Below are 21,094 nucleotides of genomic sequence, written 5' to 3'. Positions count from 1 at the left end.
ATTGAATTTCTGTGCCTCTCCTACTGACAAATAAATTTCACTAGGCCATTTCAAGTTTTAAAGGATATTTCCCTATTAACAAATGACAAAGGCAGATAAATCGTTTGTACTAAAAATCTGTTTTTATTTTCATAAGAATAATACATCTAATTAAAATGGAATGTTTCTCTTCTCCTGTGTCCTCAATAAATATCTATAGACAAAATATTCAATTGTCTATCTTCAAAATGCATGACAAAATTGATACTTACTCCAAAACAAACAAAAATTAGCACAAAGGAATAACATCTATACAATGAGATAATTTCCATGTACAAAATGATGGACACAATGTACTATCTTGGTGTCCCAATAAGCTCAGTTCATGTAAATTGATCAAATGATTTTTATTTTCAAGAGATGCTGAAAAGTTTGTCATACCCTGTATTACTGAAGGATAAGCTTTCTACCTTTCAGGTATACTTTGATATGTGTAAAGAAATGTAAACCTACCCTTTAATTTATAACACGGTATGGTCAGCAAGAACAGATCTAAGAAAACCTAGCTGACCCACCAATTTTTTTAAAGGGCTTATGGAGGCAAATATGGTGCTGGTAAAGGCCGGTTTATATAAGGAACATTGCGATTTTAAAATTGAAATTTATCTTTTGTTTATTTGTGCAATTCAACATATTTTATCCTGTTTGTAGTACATGGTTCACTGTTCCATTTTACAAACAGCATCAGTCATAGAGAAAAGTAGGATTTTGCTCTCAAATCTACAGCAAGTATAGAAATACCTTCGCTGCTTACAGTATAAAAGAGAGTATAAAATTCTTGTTTCTTTGTTTAAAATATGGTTGAATATATGTATATTCTTTTTGATAAACAAATAGGAATACATGCATGTATGTGTGCAGAAATAACAAAAAGCCTTGAATCTTCAAGATAAATGAACACTAACTACCTATTATCAATGGTGTCATGGTAAAATCAAAACAGATCACATTTGGAAGTCTATCAGTGAATGTTCAGTCATTAGTGATGCATCAATGTCCATTCAATACATACATATATGTGTATGTTTTTTATATACCATAAAGCATACATAAGCTACCTATTACATGTACATTGATCAGCTGAGTGCAGTTTCTGAATTCACAACAAGTCTGGACGGCTATATATTGTATGATAACCAGGCATGTATTTTAAAGCTTTGTTAAAAATAAATAAAACTCATAGTATATGTAAAACTGCTAGAAGAAAACCCTTCCTGCCATTTGGTTTATACTGAGTGTCTGAATCCAATGTCCCCCGTGATTAGTGGGACTAGTCTCCAAGTCCCGACCCCCAGTGCATGATTTGAACTGATGAGGAATCAGACATCAGTCTGTATGGGACTGGCTAGTGGAGATTTCTCCTCCTCCTCTTGGTTACCATAGTGATAGTCCGTACAGTTCTCTGTATTGACGTAGGTACTTTGTATGTTTGACCTATGCTGCCCTTGTTTCATCTTGTGCTCTAACACGACTAACATCTCCTTAATAGACGTCACTAACTCACTAAACTGAGGTCTATTGTTAGGGTCAAACTCCCAGCAATTCCTCATCACAGTATATCTATAAATCAAACAGATATTCACAACTCATTACATCACGTCTAGTAACAATGGCGTCATACAGTTCTCTGTGTTCAGAGGTACACACCATAATAGGCCCTGGGGTCTTACACAGTGAATCAGTTACATAGACTGGGATAACAGAATCAGTCAGTAAATATGAAATATGACCAAATGAATACTCTCTAAAACATGACTTACAGTGGGTCAGGACAAAATGGAGGTTGTGGCATTCTCCGGTTCTTTTTGATATACCTCAGTACATCCCAGTTATCTACTTCTGGGTATGGATTAACTCCCCTGGTCATCAACTCCCAAAGTACCACACCAAAGGACCACTGAAAGACAATATATATGCTACATCACCAAGATACACCAGACACTAAAGGTTTGTTAAATTTATTTCTAATTCTGGTCAAGGGCAAGTCCCCATTCATAACAATTTACTTTTCAGAGCTTTTCTGGGCATTGTACAAAGGTTGGAAATTTTTTTAATATTACCATGTGTTTAATTGTACTGTCCATCAATTATCAATTCAACAAAATGTTTGCTGTATTTTTTCTGCCATAAACGTTTTCTACTTGATGGTTCTCAGTAGAAGTGTTCATTATGGTGACTCAATGATTTCAATACATTTTTTTTTCATTTCACTGCTTGAACTTAATTTTGGATGATGAAAGGTCCAAATTTTAAGAGATAAAAACTAATAAAACCATGGAATTTACCATGGGAAATCCCTGACTGGTGATTTCAGCTAAGCTAATTTATCTTGGTGATTGACAATGACAATCAAATTTAACGATTTAAATCAACAATTTAAAAAGCCTACCTATAACTTACTATGTCTGAAGGGCTAGCTAACAATCCATTAACCTATCGTTATATAGCTGACTTACCACATCAGACTTGGAGCTGTAGGTGCCCTTCTCTAAGCTTTCAGGAGCCATCCATTTGACAGGCAGTTTACTTTTTTTATTGTCACTACTGTAATAATCTCTCTCATATATATCTCGTGACAAACCAAAGTCTGCCACAATGGCTCGGTACTCCTCATTCAGCCTGGAATTACAGTAAACAAACCTGAGTACATTTGTAGCTCATAGTTTTGTATACAGTGGACACTTGTGTTTCCATAGTTTTGTATACAGTGGGCACTTGATATTGAGAATGCTGATTGTTTCATAGTTTTGTATACAGTGGACACTTGTTATTGAGAATGCTGATTGTGTTTCATAGTTTTGTATACAGTGGACACTTGTTATTAATGTCTTTCTGACCAGTATAATTTATGAGACTGTGTTTTCTCCAGACTTACATGCAATTCCGACATGCCAAGTCTCTATGTACAACTTTAAGAAGTGATAAGTACTCCATCCCTTTGGCAATATCAACAGCAAAGAGAATGAGATCCTTTATAGTTGGATTCTGAAATCAACAAAAATTCATGTTTAAATTGATAAAAAAAAATATCAGATTCAGTCACCATGTAAACTGTGATACTTTAATTTCATAATATATAACTATGGTATTGTTCATTTGGGAACAATTTCAAATACAGTTTTAAATTAAAAGTTTTGAAGTGTCACTCATAGTAGATCTTCTCTTAGATTGATAAAGGCATCATGACTCAAGATTATTTCAAATTTAGGCACAGATTTCAAGAAATGTGTATTATTAAAAAAAATCTCATCAAGTCATATGCCATCACAATGACAATAGGGCACTAGCACCAAAAAAAAAAAATCCAAGAAATCTAACAGAGACCTTAGATGAGCACGAGAATTAGAGAGCCAAATGTGTCTGTGTTATTTGAGATACCCATGAATTACTGCTGCAGTTTTCAAGAATATTTCTTATAAGTGAACAAGAAGGTTCCTATTTGAGTGTACAATGACATAATAACAGACAACAGATGGCATACAAGATAATCCCTTTGTTTGACATGCTGAACAGCCATATCCCTGATTAACTACTGAGATATACTCACATTGTTTTCATTCCTAATATAGGTCAGTAAATCCCCATGCTCCATATATGGCAGTATGACAAGAGGCATGGCATCATAGTTAAAGCAAATCCCAATGAGGGTCAAAACATTAGGGTGGTGGAAATCTTTCATGCGAAGTGCTTCATCAATAAACTGACTTATGTCAATTTCTCTGGGACTGTTTTCTGTATTAAATAAGAAGCAGAATGAAATAATGTATAGTGATCAACTTACCTATACTACTGAATCTCACAGTCTATGTTTATTGTATTACAATCTACATTCTAGGTCTTCGTTTCAGTTTTAGTGTAATACAACTTAATACGGTGTAGGGTTTTCACAGCTACCATTGTTTTAGTGTATTACAACTTACAGTGTAAGGTTTTCACATGAGCTACCACTGTTTTAGTGTATTACAACTTACGGTGTAGGGTTTTCACAGCTACCATTGTTTCAGTTTTAGACCCCGGGTATGTGATATATCCTTTGTATACACATCCAAAGTGACCTGCAAAATAATGTTTGTCAATTATGGTGTCAAAAATATCTATAAAAAGATTCATTTTTAGATATATTCAATTCAGGCTCCAAAAAAATGACTCATTTTAATACTGATTAAATTTCCACTTAAACAGTGAGAAGAAGAGCCCTGTAACCCTTTATATTCTGACCTCTGCCCAGTATTTCCCCCATTGACAGCCAATCGTGTTCTATCAGAAGGTTTTTGTCTCGTAACACAAGAACTGTAGACTCGTCTAATACAACAGCTGCTGTGTCCCCTCTTGACAAGTCCGCACCATCATCACGACTCTCTGATAGATGGCGCTCCTGATAATCTGAAATTTGAATTTAATCTCAAATAGTAATAGAGACTTACACAAAATTCTTTACAAAATTACAAACAAGCACTGAGATATTTCTTTGGCATTTCTAGACACTGTGCACATACTTTTTTTATGGGGTCATAATTCCATGGAATACCAATTTCTGTTCAATACACAGGTAGTAAATTTGCGGATTTACATCTTAAATATCTTTTTTTTTTCATTGAAAATTTGTACATATGGTAAATTAATCCCACATGTAAAAATGTACGTCTACAGTATATCAGTTGTCAGAAAGGAAGCAACTGAATAGATTGTTGACCAGTTGTTATTAATCTAAGCACAAGCATATTGTCTTTGTTTAGGATAAGGTCAATTATCTTTTCATCTGCAAATAATTTCCAAACATTTTTAGAACATCTTTGCATATTAATCTATTTTAGGGAATCACTGCATATATACATAATAGCTTGTTTACTTTATTTATAAACATTGTACCCGGTAATACACTGTATGTCATATAACATCACACAGTATGGTGATATCAGGATAGTGGGGAGAGCTATCATAAATCTGGTGAAGTTTATGAGAGATTTTCAATATGCATTTAATTTGAAATGAAACATGCTTTTATGCATTTAATGTGCAAGTTCTTTAACTTCTTATCCCCATACTTCCTGAAATTGCTGAGACATTAAGTCTCATTTGTCTGTCTTCTGTCACAAAAACTTTAACCTTGGTCTTTTAAATGACAGAAAAGAGTTTTCATGTTTAATGTGTATTACCTGACACAAGACCTTTCTGAATGTTTTAGGATTTTTGACCTCATGCCCATGACCTTGACCTCTGACCTATTTTTCAAAAATTTTAACCTAGGCAATATATGTAGATTTGCACCAGAAAAGACAGGGCTTCAATATTTTACATGCATTAGCTGTGAAAAGACCCTTCTGGTTGTACTTCAACATTATCTCTCTTTTTGATTAGACTGCTATCACAGACAAGCCAAGGCAGACAAAACAGTTACAATATGCATTTGAACCCCAACCAATAAGACCCTATAAGCAGGGGACCACAAGCCACAATTCTTTGAATTTGCTTATTTCTTTATAAATAACTTTTGATAAATGACTCAGATGAGCATTTTTTTATGATTACTCTTCCCATAAATTATAAGCTCACCTTTTGATGATGTGATGGCATTTGCACAGACAATACTTCAGAGAACATTTTGTATATGTTTTCTCACAGTTGCTTAAAAATATGTTAGAGTTTGCTCTTGTGTTGAAGATGTTTCACTATTTCTTTGTAGGAATTTAGATGGTCGCCAATATACTGATTTATTGCTTTTTCTCTCAATTGCACTGGAGTAGCCATACCTGGCCTTATCTCACCTGCAGTGATTCACAGAGGTTTGTAAATAGTGACCCCACTCACCATTAGCTCTATTGTCTCTTTCAAAGTCAAACGTTGTTCCATCAGGGTTACTTAGGCCATGGAATTGGACTTGTCCCTGACCATTGGCATATCCAGCAGTGTAACCTTTCTTTGTGAATGGACCACATCGTTTCTTATATATAATGATAAGTACAATGATCACAATGATGATAATAGCAAGGACAATGGCAATGACAATGATAAGAGTTGGTGACTGAGAGGAGGGACCTCCAACATACTGTAGATTTCCAATGTCAAAGGTCAAATTTACTCCAACCTTCACCTGTAAAAAGAACAAGTGGTCAAAAGGCTTCATGGCATTATTTTTCAAACAACTTTCACTGTATTGTAGATAATTATTGTGCAGTAATTTCAGAAAAAAAATTTCATGTACCAGTACGTTTATTAAGGCCAAAGGTCAAGATCAACCATTATCAAAAACATCTTATCCTGCTTTAACTGTGAGTGAAGTTTACTATATACATGTAGAAGTCAGAAGAAAACAATGAAAAAAGCTTGACAATATTGCTGATGCTGATGGGCATGATAGGTATCATCAATGCATAGATCACATGTAATAATTTGTAATCCAGACAATTACTTTCAGAATTTTGGGGGGGTTTTGAAATTGTTGTCAGTTGTCAGTGTAGACAGTGGGCACTATACCTTTTTTCTTTGAGATAATTAATAACTTTCTTTCTTGTACATACCTGTACAGGATAATATGGCTCACTGTCTTCTGTCTCTAGAGGCTTGTTTTGTGGTTTACAGTACAACAGGTTGCTCTGGAGAAGTTTAACCACACACAAGCTGTTTCCAATTGTTACAATCACATCTCTTGGTGTTATCCCTTTATCAATGTGTTCACCCTATGGACAGACAAAACAATAAGTCTAAGGGCTACAATGCTCACCTTAGTCATTTTTCTCTAAATTCTTCATCATGGCTCCAAAGAACATGTCAAAGGCTTCAGCAACTTAAGGATGCTTTTATATCAGTGTGAATATTTGTTGCTTTATTGTTCTGTAGTACATTTTTCAAAGATTTTTTTTTTATCAATTTTAACATTTTTTTTCAAACCTATGTACAACTTTGACCCCTGTTGTGACCACATAAGCCCTTGGGGTGGTGGTGATATGCAACATGAATACTTAGTTACTTAAAATTTGACTAATTCTGCAGTCTATGTGAAAGTTTTTGACAGGACATTTGGTCCTATGAATTCCAGGAACACACAGGACCAAACCAAATTTTGTCAGAAGCTTAATTTTGTGAGAAAGTGATACACATGAAAATGCAAAATCAAAGAAATCTTATTTATTACACTATTAATACATAATACTTGAGACGTTCCATGTGGTTTTAATCACACTCATTTACATATTTGGAATTGTGCGATATTTTTTTTTTCTTAAAACAAACATTTTTATGACTCTGTGTTCAAATAGTAAAACTATGGACACTGCGACATTGAACATTCCAGTACAGTATAAAAAATGATGCATCACACCTGAGGCACTGCACATCAGTCAGGAATGACGTTTTTTTGAAAAATTGACTTTGGTTTTTTTTTTATGTATTTTGCCCCCAAGGGCAATGATCTGAGCAACTAAACATTTGAATACTCCATGATAAATAAACTGAACACTTTATTTGCATGCATTTTCCCCACTTAAGTAAACAATAGTGGTTTCTGTTCATCAATACTTCTATGTCTTTGAAATAGATAAGCTCAATAATTATACCTTAAAGTTTAAATAGTATAATTTTCTCAATGTCCAAAAAACATTTTGATTTAGAGTATAGAGGGTCATCCTTAATGATTAATTAACTCACTTTTATAGTAAGTAAATCTTCTGACAGATCAAACTGCCTCACAGACATGAACTGCTCAAATGTTGGGCTGGGGTAGTAAGTGAAGCGACTCAGGGCTAGGGAATGTTTATCTAACTCTCTCAGCTCCTTAATTCCATCCATTTTGAACCAGATTGATACTATTTTGGGAATTTCTGGGTCTACCGGTTCAGACAAAAGACCCTGGATGCTAGGTGAAGGACAAATCATTATGGTTCCATTTGCTGTTGCTTTGCAAACCTGAAATTTAACTGGAAAAGTCTGAGATACACAAGAAATCTGAATATATTTATAATTTTGAATGCATCAATTCCATTTTTTCAACCTGCCCACTTCAATCACATCTCTTGTCTGACATTACAAGATAACTTAGTTAATTGTCTGACATTACAAGATAACTTAGTTAATTGTCTTGTGGATTGATAAACTTCCATTCCTCCAGTCTGAAAGAAGTAACAAAATTTTGAAAATATGTTATTTCATATTTTCTATAGTTAAGTTATTGAAGTTATGTGGGTGACAAGTTTTATCATAAAGTCCTATGGATCATAGGCTGACTGAACTTCAATCAGTAACTGTTTTGTTAAATACTCTTCCACAAAATATCTGTTATCTACTTTGCTAATTAATGTGTTCACAAATGGGGATGTCATCTATACATGTATACAAAAGAACTTCTGTGCAATTTACTTCTGGTTATAGACTTCTTAATAGATGTATTGTAAGTAGGCCTATAACTTTAATTCTGGACCAATATAAGCTTAATAGCCAGTCCAATATCTAAATTGTTGGACTGTGAATGCTCCCCTCAAAATCAGTATTACTGGACTTTTGGATCTCTGTGTAGAATTTTTGCCTTGTTCAATATTTATAAGGGTTTTATAAATGCATATTGGTGACATAGTGAATTGTATTGTGCAATAGTCAGACTTGATACCCACTAGTTCATACAGATGAGCTCTCATTAAAAACAGTTTAAAGTAAAGCTAGTTTACCCGCAGGTCTGCATTTTTTCCGTCTACTGTGGCTCCTATCTGAGGATGCTGTACTACATTCAGATTCTTTCCTCTCACAACAATTTCAAGTCCACCACTACAATTCATTGTAAAATTCAAATATAACTAGCATAGTCAGGACAGAGCTACAGTACCAATATTTCCTTAACAAGGTATAGCACAAAGCTACTTACTCCACAATGGAAGTTTTAGGTTGTATGCTGGTGATTGTAGAATCATTGACGTAGGCAAACATCTGTGAACTGTTTGTGTGACTGTTGTCAATTTGAACTGTGACATATGCAGCAGTAACCAGCGAGGGATATAGGGCCTCCAGGGCTGAGGTTTTGTATGTTATTTCTGAAGACACCATTCCATGTCCAGTCAGACAGAGAATAGATGAATGCTGTTTCCTGTGAAAAAAACATGTCAACTATATAAACAGCTAGTAGAGTTATGCCAAATAAAATATAACTAAATACTAACAATATAATTAATTGTGTCTACAGTGTATCTTAAAACTTATATCAGAAAAGTTCACAGTATACGAATACCTCTGTACGCTGCACTCTGCCTCTCCTATGAATACGCTTAGGTCTGAACCAATGTCCAGATTTTCTCCACTTATTGTCAATGATGTACCGCCTGATACTGGCCCCAGTGTTGGGGAAATGCCTGTAATAACTGGCACCTGTTGATCAGGATATAGTTAGTCAATGCTTACTTTTTACACTAACATTCAAATATAAATATAGTGACAATAATCCATTACAACTAGAGGACTACTTACCTGATAATGGAACTGAGCAGAGGCTGAGGTGCCGCTAATTTTATATCCTTTGTGTGTGTTGTCTTTCACTGTAAGTAAGATAAATGCTGTCCCAGGGCTCTGTGACGGAGGGGTCCTACACTGTAACCTTGGTAAAACAAATGGTCATACTGATATTAAGTCAAAACCAGCCTGGCCTCGAGACCATAAACTGAGAACAGACTTAAGTCAAATTTTGATTTTGAATATCTTGCGTTTTATTTAACATACGTACTTAAAAATTTGCAGGTTTGTATAATATTTCAATTTAAACATTTGATGAAAATTTGGTCTCATTATCAAATTATTTCAAAAATTATATTGATTTGAAATTTTAAGTCTGTTCTCAGTTTATGGTCTTGGGGCCTGGTGTAATGTATGAAGACAGTAAAACTAGTACTCATGGTTCCAAAGAAATTGTCCAGAGTATACAATGTTTTGGATTAGACAACATTTTTAACAAGTGTATTTACTAATAGAGACTTCAAAGTTCACATCTTATTCGGCAAGATTTCAGAATACACAAAATATTGATTAGACAAGTTTCATAGTGAATATAAGAAAAAACAAGATGTGTTGTGAAACACTGATGGCAACTTATAGCAAAGGTTATACTTTCTCAAATGCAAATCAAATATGTTGGTACCCAAAGTAAGGACTTGTCTCGAAAAACGTACCTGTGAAATATGAAAGCCACAGCAGCAACCATTGAATAGATATGGAAAAGGTTAAAGTTTTACAAAAGTAAGTCAAACATCAAGGTCAAATGGTCAAAATTAATGGTACCCAAGGAAAAGCCTTCTCACAAGAAATACACATGTGAAATATGAGAGCTGTAGCACCAATCATTCAAAAGTTATGGCCAAGGTTAAAGTTTTTCAAAAGTAGGTCAAACTCCTAGGTCAAAGTGGTCGATATCTAAAGGAAGGTCTTGTCACAAGGATTACATATGTGAAATATGAAAGCCCTAGCACTAACTGTTCAAAAGTTATAGCCATGATAAAGTTGGGTAAAATTTTGCAAAACTGGGTCAAACTTCAAGGTCAAAAGGTCAAATATGATGGTACCAAAAGAATTGTCTTGTCCCAAGAAATACACATGGGAAATATGAAAACCATAACTCCAACCAATCAAAAGTTATGGGCAATGTTAAAGTTTTTGTGGACAAACAGACAGACAGACGGACAGGGCAAAAACTAATATATCAATTTTCCCCCAGAAATATTGTCCAGAAGCTGAACTGTCTGGATTATTGGTGTCTGTAAACATGGCTCTACTGTACAATTAAATGGTTAACTTACATGGTGTCATTTTTCCCCTTGCTTTGTATCTTACAATCACTTCCATTGAGGGAAACCATCACCTCTGTGGCTCTGGCTGATCCAAAATTTCTTCCTTGCAGAGTTAACAGGGTTTGTCCCTGTATGGGGCCAGCTGAGGGGGTCACCTAAAAGGGGTAAATAAAGTACAGTACTGTAGATTCCTAAATATATGCAAGAAATTAATTATCGGGGAATTTCGCCAGAAGCTCCACTAGCAAAATAAAATTACTCACTTTTATTTTTATGGTGCTGAAATCCATATAAAAAAAGTAGAGAATAGTCGTAATATAACGGGACCTGTGGTGTAGACATCGTAGTGTCAAATATTTTGACAAATTGAAAGCATGAAAATGCGAAAACAAGGGAGATTGATATGAAAAACAATAAATACTTGTTATTTATTCTTTAAAAACGGAGTAATAGGTGATGAGATTGGAATAAACAGAAAATAGGTTTCATTTGTTTAAATGACAGATAATTCTCCTTTATTCTATTTCAATGCTATTTTTTCCAGTTGAACCGGTACTGGACTCTTTCCCAATGGGTAGAAAAAAATTGCTGCATTTATACCTGATATATAACTGATAGACATGTGACAGTGATACCTGTGATATAACTAGTGGACAGGTGACATTGATACCTGTCATATATAACTGGTAGACATGTGACATTGATATCTGTGATATAACTGTTAGACATGTGACATTGATACCTGTGATATAACTGGTAGACATGTGACATTGATATCTGTGATATAATTATTGGACATGTGACATTGATACCTGTGATATAACTGGTGGACATGTATCATTCTGCCACTGTCCTTGCTGTCCAGTACTTGTCTGTGGAGGGTTGACACACTTGTTTTGAGTGGAGCAGTGATCTACACACCACCCACACCTAGTTGGGTCGCGACTCCCCACACAAGCTTCACAAGTGGTATATCCATCACAGATGTACAGAGGAAACTTGTACAACTGTAATCAAACAAAAACTCTCCTCTATCATTCCAAAAGTTACATTCATCTTTATTGCTGTAAATTATTATTTACATGGTTATATACTGGCCAAAAAATAAAAAGCACGTTAATTTGAGTCCAAAATTTCACAAATGTCCTATACTTGTAATCCATATAAAAAGCAATCTTATCTTCTATGAACTTAAAGAAGTTATAATTTACAAGAACATTATTTTGATTCCAAGAATATCTTGCACAAAATGTAAGTAAAAATGTTTGTGTGGATAAAATGTGATTTACAGTATATTGATGATATTAAGTCTATAAAGGATTCAGAATTTAGCAGACATTAATATCATATGCAATGTATGTAAAGTGTACCCTACCCACTGATAATTATACAGAATTTTCTTAATTTAAAATCAGAGTATCTCAGATATTCTTATATAAAAAATCAGCACACATAGCCAGAAGTTGTGAGTTGATATCAAATAATGAATATCTTGTGATATTTTAAAAAAACAACAAACATACAGTTTTAACTTGTAATTCCTTCAAATTTGTTTAAAATGTACAGTATCACTAGCATTATGGAAGTCCCACAAAGGTCCTTTTATCATTAGAACTCTTAAATCATACAGGGAATAAGAAATGAAAATTAAAAAAAAACACTGCATATATGTATTTAATAAAAACTTACAGTTTGATCAGCAATAAGAAAGACATGTGCCTGACTTCTGTCCAACTCTGACTGACTAGATATTGCCTTGTCTGCTATACTCCAGCTTGTCAGATAACGACCACGTTGTAGAAAAATTGACACCTGTAATAAACATACACTACAGAGAGTTTTATTGACCACTAATTAACACCTGTAAAACATGTAAACTATAGAGAGTCTTGATGACCACTAATTAACACCTGTAAAACATGTAAACTATAGAGAGTCTGGATGACCACTAATTAACACCTGTAAAACATGTAAACTATAGAGAGTCTTGATGACCATTAATTAACACCGTTAAAACATGTAAACTATAGAGAGTCTGGATGACTACTAATTGACACCTGTAAAACATGTAAACTATAGAGAGTCTTGATGACTACTAATTATGTTCACATAGAGAGTCTTAACAACCACTAATTAACACCTGTAAAACATGTAAACTTATAATAGAGAGTCTGGATGACTACTAATTAACACACGTAAAACATGTTCACACAGAGAGTTTTAACAACCACTGATTGACACCTGTAAAACATGTACACTATAGAGAGTCTTAACAACCACTAATTAACACCTGTAAAACATGTAAACTATAGAGAGTCTTGATGACCATTAATTAACACCTGTAAAACATGTAAACTATAGAGAGTCTTGATGACTACTAATTAACACCTGTAAAACATGTAAACTATAGAGAGTCTTGATGACTACTAATTAACACCTGTAAAAAACCTACACTACAGAGAGTCTGGATGACCACCAATTAACACCTGTAAAACATGTAAACTATAGAGAGTCTGGATGACCACTAATTAACACCTGTAAAACATGTAAACTATAGAGAGTCTTGATGACTACTAATTAACACCTGTAAAACATGTAAACTATAGAGAGTCTTGATTACTACTAATTAACACCTGTAAAAAACCTACACTACAGAGAGTCTGGATGATCACCAATTAACACCTGTAAAACATGTAAACTATACAGAGTCTGGATGACCACTAATTAACACCTGTAAAACATGTAAACTATACAGAGTCTGGATGACCACTAATTAACACCTGTAAAACATGTAAACTATAGAGAGTCTTGATGACTACTAATTAACACCTGTAAAACATGTAAACTATAGAGAGTCTTGATGACTACTAATTAACACCTGTAAAAAACCTACACTACAGAGAGTCTGGATGACCACCAATTAACACCTGTAAAACATGTAAACTATAGAGAGTCTGGATGACCACTAATTAACACCTGTAAAACATGTAAACTATAGAGAGTCTTGATGACTACTAATTAACACCTGTAAAACATGTAAACTATAGAGAGTCTTGATTACTACTAATTAACACCTGTAAAAAACCTACACTACAGAGAGTCTGGATGATCACCAATTAACACCTGTAAAACATGTAAACTATACAGAGTCTGGATGACCACTAATTAACACCTGTAAAACATGTAAACTATACAGAGTCTGGATGACCACTAATTAACACCTGTAAAACATGTAAACTATAGAGAGTCTGGATGACTACTAATTAACACCTGTAAAACATGTAAACTATAGAGAGTCTTGATGACCACTAATTTACACCTGTGAAACATGTAAACTATAGAGAGTCTTGATGACCACTAATTAACACCTGTAAAACGTGTAAACTTATAACAGAGAGTCTGGATGACTACTAATTAACACACGTAAAACATGTAAACTATAGAGAGTCTCGATGACCACTTATTAACACCTGTAAAACATGTAAACATATAATAGAGAGTCTGGATGACTACTAATCAACACCTGTAAAACATGTAAACTATAGAGAGTCTGGATGACTACTAATTAACACCCTTAAAACATGTAAACTATAGAGAGTCTTGATGACTACTAATTAACACCTGTAAAAAACCTACACTACAGAGAGTCTGAATGACCACTAATTAGCACCTGTAAAACATGTAAACTATAGAGAGTCTTGATGACCACTAATTAACACCTGTAAAACATGTAAACTATAGAGAGTCTTGATGACCACTAATTAACACCTGTAATAAGTGGAAACTATAGAGAGTCTGGATGACTACTAATTGACACCTGTAATAAGTGGAAACTATAGAGTCTTAATGACCACTAATTAACACCTGTAAAAAACCTACACAACAGAGAGTCTGGATGACCACCAATTAACACCTGTAAAACATGTAAACTATAGAGAGTCTTGATGACCACTAATTAACACCTGTAAAATATGTAGACTATAGAGAGTCTGGATGACCACTAATTAACACGTGTAAAACATGTAAACTATAGAAAGTCTGGATGACTACTAATTAACACCTGTAAAATATGTAGACTATAGAGAGTCTGGATGACCACTAATTAACACGTGTAAAACATGTAAACTATAGAAAGTCTGGATGACTACTAATTAACACCTGTAAAACATGTAAACTATAGAGAGTCTGGATGACTATTAATTAACACCTGTAAAACATGTAAACTATAGAGAGTCTGGATGACTACTAATTAACACCCTTAAAACATGTAAACTATAGAGAGTCTGGATGACCACTAATTAACACCTGTAAAAAACCTACACTACAGAGAGTCTGCATGACCACCAATTAACACCTGTAAAACATGTAAACTATAGAGAGTCTGGATGACCACCAATTAACACCTGTAAAACATGTAAACTATAGAGAGTCTGGATGACTACTAATTAACACCTGTAAAACAAGTAAACTATCGAGAGTCTGGATGACCATTAATTAACACCTGTAAAACATGTAAACTATAGAGAGTCTTGATGACCATTAATTAACACCTGTAAAACATGTAAACTATAGAGAGTCTGGATGACTACTAATTAACACCTGTAAAACATGTAAACTATAGAGAGTCTGGATGACTACTAATTAACACCTGTAAAACATGTAAACTATACAGAGTCCGGATGACTACTTATTAACACCTGTAAAACATGTAAACTATAGAGAGTCCGGATGACTACTAATTAACACCTGTAAAACATGTAAACTATAGAGAGTCTGGATGACTACTAATTAATACCTTTAAAACATGTAAACTATAGAGAGTCTGGATGACCACTTATTAACACCTGTAAAACATGTAAACTATAGAGAGTCTGGATGACCACTAATTAATAACACACCTAAAAAAAAAGTGAGCTATAGAGAGCCTTGATAAAAACAGACATCGTAATTTACATAACTCGATACTGAACTTGTTAGTAACAACAGGGGGCTTTAGAAGATAAATAATTAAATATGTTTTATTTTCTCTGGAAGTGTTGAAATGTTAGCTCCCTTTTCAATAATTTGGAACAAACTATCATAAATTACTCATAATTTATTGATATAATGATGTAATGAAATTATTACCTTGGCAACTTGCCCAGTGTTGGTTCCTAAAACTGCTACTCTCTCTTTGTTTTGTATCACCATGACAACAGATGTTAACAGTTTGTCAGGCACATGGTAGAGAGAATCATGACTCAGTTTAAACTGGTCCCTGTTTTGACTGGTGGCACTCTCCTGTATTCCAATGTTGGTCAACAATCCACAGAAGTCTTTCTGGACATAATTCATCTAAATAGTAAATTTGTAGTGATTCTACTGAGGTCAGGGGAATAACGGGGGAGATGAAGACATTCTTATCCAAAAAATAAATAAGCAAACCAGAAAAAAACCTACTAAATGCACATTGCTTAAAAACAAGAGGCACTTTCTGTGTTATCAATTAACATGCATAAGATCAGGGTTTTGTTTGAAACATTTATGATAACAATGCTATATGTAACACTTACATCTCGTTCACAATTCCTAACTTCTGATAAGCTTTTCCCCACCAGCCAAGTAACTTGACTTCCTACACCTTCAGAGAAACACTGGTACTGTAACTCTTCAAATTTCTGAACAATATCCAGAATATCATAAAAACACAGAACAGATCCCAGGGATGGATCCGCATCAGAACCACTGCTTGTCCTTCCAAACGTTACCGCTAGACCACTGGAAAGATCATTGGCTAGTGATGGGTTATAATATGCATCAATGGCAATGTCATACACCACAGAGTTAGACATACACTGTAGAGGGAGCTCAGTGTAGGAGGCATACGTTTTGTCCTTTTGACAAATCTGAATGATTTTTGTGAGATATCTTGGTGTACTTGCTAGAGCATCCTCCATTTGGACTGAGATAAAGTATGTATGGTTCTCATACTCAAAACCATAGATGTAGTATGCTTTGAACTTCTTTATAAGATCTGAATGAACATCAACATATGTGTGATACATAGAACCATTAATATAATATTTAAATTCTCTGTCTTTAGCCTGATAATCTCGTGTAGAGATGGCAGCTGGTTGATATTGGGGTGGTCTGCCATCCATCCCCATGGCGACATACAAAAGATCGCCACCACCACCCACAGGTTTACTGCCATAAAACGCGAACACATGCCTCTTATTGATGCTGCCCACAAAGTTGGTTTTACTGTTTGTCAGTTTGAGAACACGACTTATGTTTCTAGTGTCTCTAAGCTCACACTTGCCCTGCCAAATAGAGCCACAAACCAGCATATACCCTGTCCCTTTATCATATGCTAGAATATTGACCTGATTACTAGTGGGGATTCTTCCCTCACTACATGCCCCTGTGGGGTCTGGTGAACACTGCTGATTATCTTTCCAGGGGCCCATTACCTCTCCTCCTAGGACAAGCAAATCAGACCGCAGATGAAGTAACACATTCTTAGCCCCCAGATAAATGTCCCCCGTGTCAGGGTGGACCATAATTTCATATATACTCCCCTGATCTACATGGTGTGAGATGACAGCTGCTTCAGGCTGTGTCCTGGTTATCTCCAGTAGCAGGAATACCCCACAACATAACACTACTATCTTCTTTTCCATTATGCTGCCTTTTGTTTTTCAACCATTTGCTCTTTTGAACAGGCTCCCAGAAGGTAAACTTCCACCTAACTTCAATATCAAACATTCACTTGTCAAATAATTCCACTTCCAATTGATTAAACATTGTTCAACAGCATCAGCTGATCAGACTGCAATAAAAAAAATATAATTGATATATACATGTTCAAATGTATATATAAACTGACAGATATAAATGAAATCAATTAAGAAATACAAGTATTATGCCTTCATATTGTGTCAACTATAACCTGAGGCCAAATGGTTAAGCAATATCCACATTGCCACAAGAACCTTGTCTGAGTGATTTTTTTTTTTTTTACATATCAATATATATTACACCTGTAATCTATCAATGGTATCTTAGTCTGCTTTCCATTTGGTTACACTTGCATCCTGAAAATTCAGATAAATCCCAGTAGTCACTATATATTTCTGATTTCAAGTGCTAGCCACTCGTCCCAGGAAACACTGTATTAAGATTAGTACTGGAATTTAAGAAGTTTTAGTGACTTTATTCAGACTAACATCACATGTACAGTATTTGTTGACTGTAATTATGTTCCACTTTTAGAAACTTCAGTGTACATAATGCACTATTGTTAAATTCCTTGAGGATGAAATCATTTAAAAAAAAAAAGAACGACTATAGGAAGTATTCCCTAGCATATCTCAGCACAGCATCCCATTGTCACTTGCATATTAATGAACAATAATTAAGGCACACTCATATATATTTCAATTCTCTTTAAATTAAATTATAATTAAAATATGCATACATGAAATAAAAAAAAGTAATACATTATCTGTCACTACCAGTACCAGTAATACATTATCTGTCAGTACCAGTACCAGTAATACATTATCTGTCACTACCAGTACCAGTATATATATTGCTGTCTTCACTTTTTCACAGCATATATTTTTTATGAGGAAAAAATTATTCTCTAAATTCATATTTCTAAAGTAAATTAAATTCAAATTTCAAAACTGATTTCCAATTTCCTATAGTGAAATGCAGGCCTTGATCTATATTATACTTACTGGAAAATTCAGGATGGAAATTTCTACCTCCACATTCTAAAGCTGGTTTGAAAATTGGTATCGTAACATTTGAAGGTAGCTGTATGATAAAAATGGTAATGGATAATTACACACTATGCCACAATTCTAAAATGTCAAACAATGATTTACTGAAATTGCCTCATTAACATTGATTATTGCACGCTCTTTTAGCCATGTAGTATCAGTAATAAACCAAATATGGCAAGAAAGAAAAAAACATCAATACATCATTGAGCACCAGTGCAGATGTGGATGGCGGGAGGGGGATATTAACCCCCATTTCTGAAATATATATGCCTTTACGTAAACACAGTTCACACAAAAGAGAAAATTCGAGTTGCATGTTTCTATTTCTATATATGCATGACCCCACCCATGAAATGTATGTCAAGGTACATGCTTAAACTTTTTATTTCTTAATATGTGCATGAAGCCTCTATCATTTTATAAATTACAATTTTGTTTGTCATTGTTAACAATATATACAAATAGAAGACATGAAGAAAAGGTACAGCCGTAATTACAGGTGGTATGAGTAATGAAGTTCGATCAAATAATACCGGAAATCAAGGCTATATAACTAAGCTTTCAGTTCAATACTTCTAATACGTACATTAATTAGTTTTCTTCAACTAAATAGTTGGTTACTTTTTTACATCCGTGTTCTTTATTACGTACTTTTCAGAAACTTACCTACATAAGTATAACATACTTACACAGTTTACCTGTAGAGGGGATACAGTGTACTTTCATTTTCATCGACCAAGCCGGAAGCCACAGGTAGCTTTTGTTGGGCGGATCTTTCTTTTTCCTCACGAAGTACATTTTAGACCTCGAACTTTATTTTAAATTTGATGAACAGAGGATGGAAATTTATGGTACTCTGATTCATTAAGATAGGTTAGAAAGACAATTAAATCCATAAACACGTTCATGTGAGTTAGTTTTTTTTATTATAATTATATTATTATTAATAAATTGCTACAACATGGCTGTAGGAACCGGGGTGGGGTGGGGGTGGGGGGTGGGGGTGGGGGGTGTGCCCCATTAATATTGCCAATATATAATATAGTATAGAAATATACAATGTGTAAGATATATACATGTATAGAGAACCATGCTTTAACCCCCCCTCCCCCCCCCCAAAAAAAAAAAAATTAAAAAACTAGACACAACCTCAACTTGCATGCACAAGAAAAGATACTGAATTGTTTTGAGTTTTGTTTTTTTTGTGTTTTTTTTGTTTGTTTTTTTTTTTCAAAATAGTTTTATTTATTTATATTTATTCATTTTTGTCAAACTCTTTCGTGTTAGTTACTGCAAAAAGGGACAATTTCAACAATAATGGTGGGATTCCCACTGACTGAGATCTTGCTGTCCAAATAAACAAAATTGTCTGATTCTTATTTCCTGAATAACCTTATTTTTGTATATAAAAATTTTCTTGCTGACTAGATGAACGAAATAGTCTACTTTCTATAATACAAGTATTTATAAATATTTTATAGAATTAAAATAGAAAAGTTTAAAGTCAAGTGTTGTAAAAATTGTTTCCATATGCTTTCTTCCCCTTTTTATTCAAGAAACATTTAAATATTAAACATCGGTGTAACATATATTGAGTAAAGAACTGCGAACGATAGTACTGTTCTCCCGCCTACCTCCAAGTCAATTTTCAAAAGTTAATACATTTGAATGATTTTTCATATCTACATAGATATTTATATGAATTTTCATAAAACATTACTTATTTGGGAATACAAAGAGAGACAACTCTATAATTTTGGTAAAACTTGTGTTTTTCACTATAGAAATCAACGGAAAACGGAAAATATTTTTAAAACATCTTTACCCCCCGTGAAACAAAAATTCCTTTTTACAGGTAATATGGACTGTCATTTTACAAATTCAGACCAAAGCTTTTTGTGTTTCACCGGGGGGGGGGGGGGGACATATGTTTACAGACAAAAAACTACAAAAATGCTTATTTTTTCACCAATTTCAATAGGGTTTACAACTAAAACATTGTATTTTATTAATAATATATGTTTAATTTTATGTGAGTAAAACATAAGAAAAGTTTTAAGGAACATTTATTCAAATCCAAGAATATTTTAAAAAGTGATTATGCTTTAACTGTTTAAAGCCCGATTTCAATAAAAAAAATATCGTCTACCCCACTTATTTAAAGAGCTGGAATTAGGGGTAATTAACTATTTAACCCTGGAATTAAAATTATCTGTCAATTACCATTGAACTGTTCTTTGCATTCAACAAAGATTTTACGGCCAAATTGCCATTAGTATTGAATTAAATGGGTGTAAAATGTAGGCGGGAATCGAGAGTTAGCGTGCGTAGTTCTTACTTAAATTGCACCTATTGTTTATACATAAATATTCATTGTTCTCTGTTTTGTTTTGTTTTTTATTTTGTATTGTATTGCTTGGACCCTATGGGTGTATTATGCAATAAAGAAAATTTAATTTTGATATTTTCACTAAACTTAATATAAAAACATAGGTAATCAAAGATTACGAAGCTCACCTCGACGAA

At 34.0% G+C, this 21,094-nt stretch overlaps 1 protein-coding gene across 1 annotated transcript; it reads right to left on the bottom strand.

Moving 5' to 3' along the window:
• Positions 1-100: 100 nt before the first annotated feature.
• LOC133195787 (hepatocyte growth factor receptor-like) lies at positions 101-19,293 on the bottom strand. The gene is made up of 21 exons (XM_061331728.1): positions 19,254-19,293; positions 18,521-18,599; positions 16,349-17,607; positions 15,924-16,130; positions 12,486-12,608; positions 11,609-11,803; positions 10,806-10,951; positions 9,487-9,613; positions 9,251-9,387; positions 8,891-9,109; positions 8,697-8,793; positions 7,684-7,941; positions 6,558-6,716; positions 5,848-6,130; positions 4,258-4,422; positions 4,011-4,094; positions 3,587-3,771; positions 2,915-3,024; positions 2,496-2,658; positions 1,800-1,936; positions 101-1,599 (listed from the first exon to the last, which is right to left on the bottom strand). The coding sequence occupies exons 3-21, from the start codon at positions 17,456-17,458 to the stop codon at positions 1,359-1,361; spliced, it is 4,146 nt and encodes a 1,381-aa protein (XP_061187712.1). The 5' UTR covers positions 17,459-17,607; positions 18,521-18,599; positions 19,254-19,293; the 3' UTR covers positions 101-1,358.
• Positions 19,294-21,094: the final 1,801 nt, after the last annotated feature.

The sequence above is a fragment of the Saccostrea echinata genome, unplaced genomic scaffold (assembly GCF_033153115.1).
Source record: "Saccostrea echinata isolate AGI-Se365-2 ecotype Australia unplaced genomic scaffold, CSIRO_AGI_Sech_v1 ptg000029l, whole genome shotgun sequence".
Lineage (NCBI taxonomy): Eukaryota > Metazoa > Mollusca > Bivalvia > Ostreida > Ostreidae > Saccostrea > Saccostrea echinata.
The sequence above is the reverse complement of the archived record's forward strand: the minus strand, read 5'-3'. Positions and strand labels throughout refer to the sequence as shown.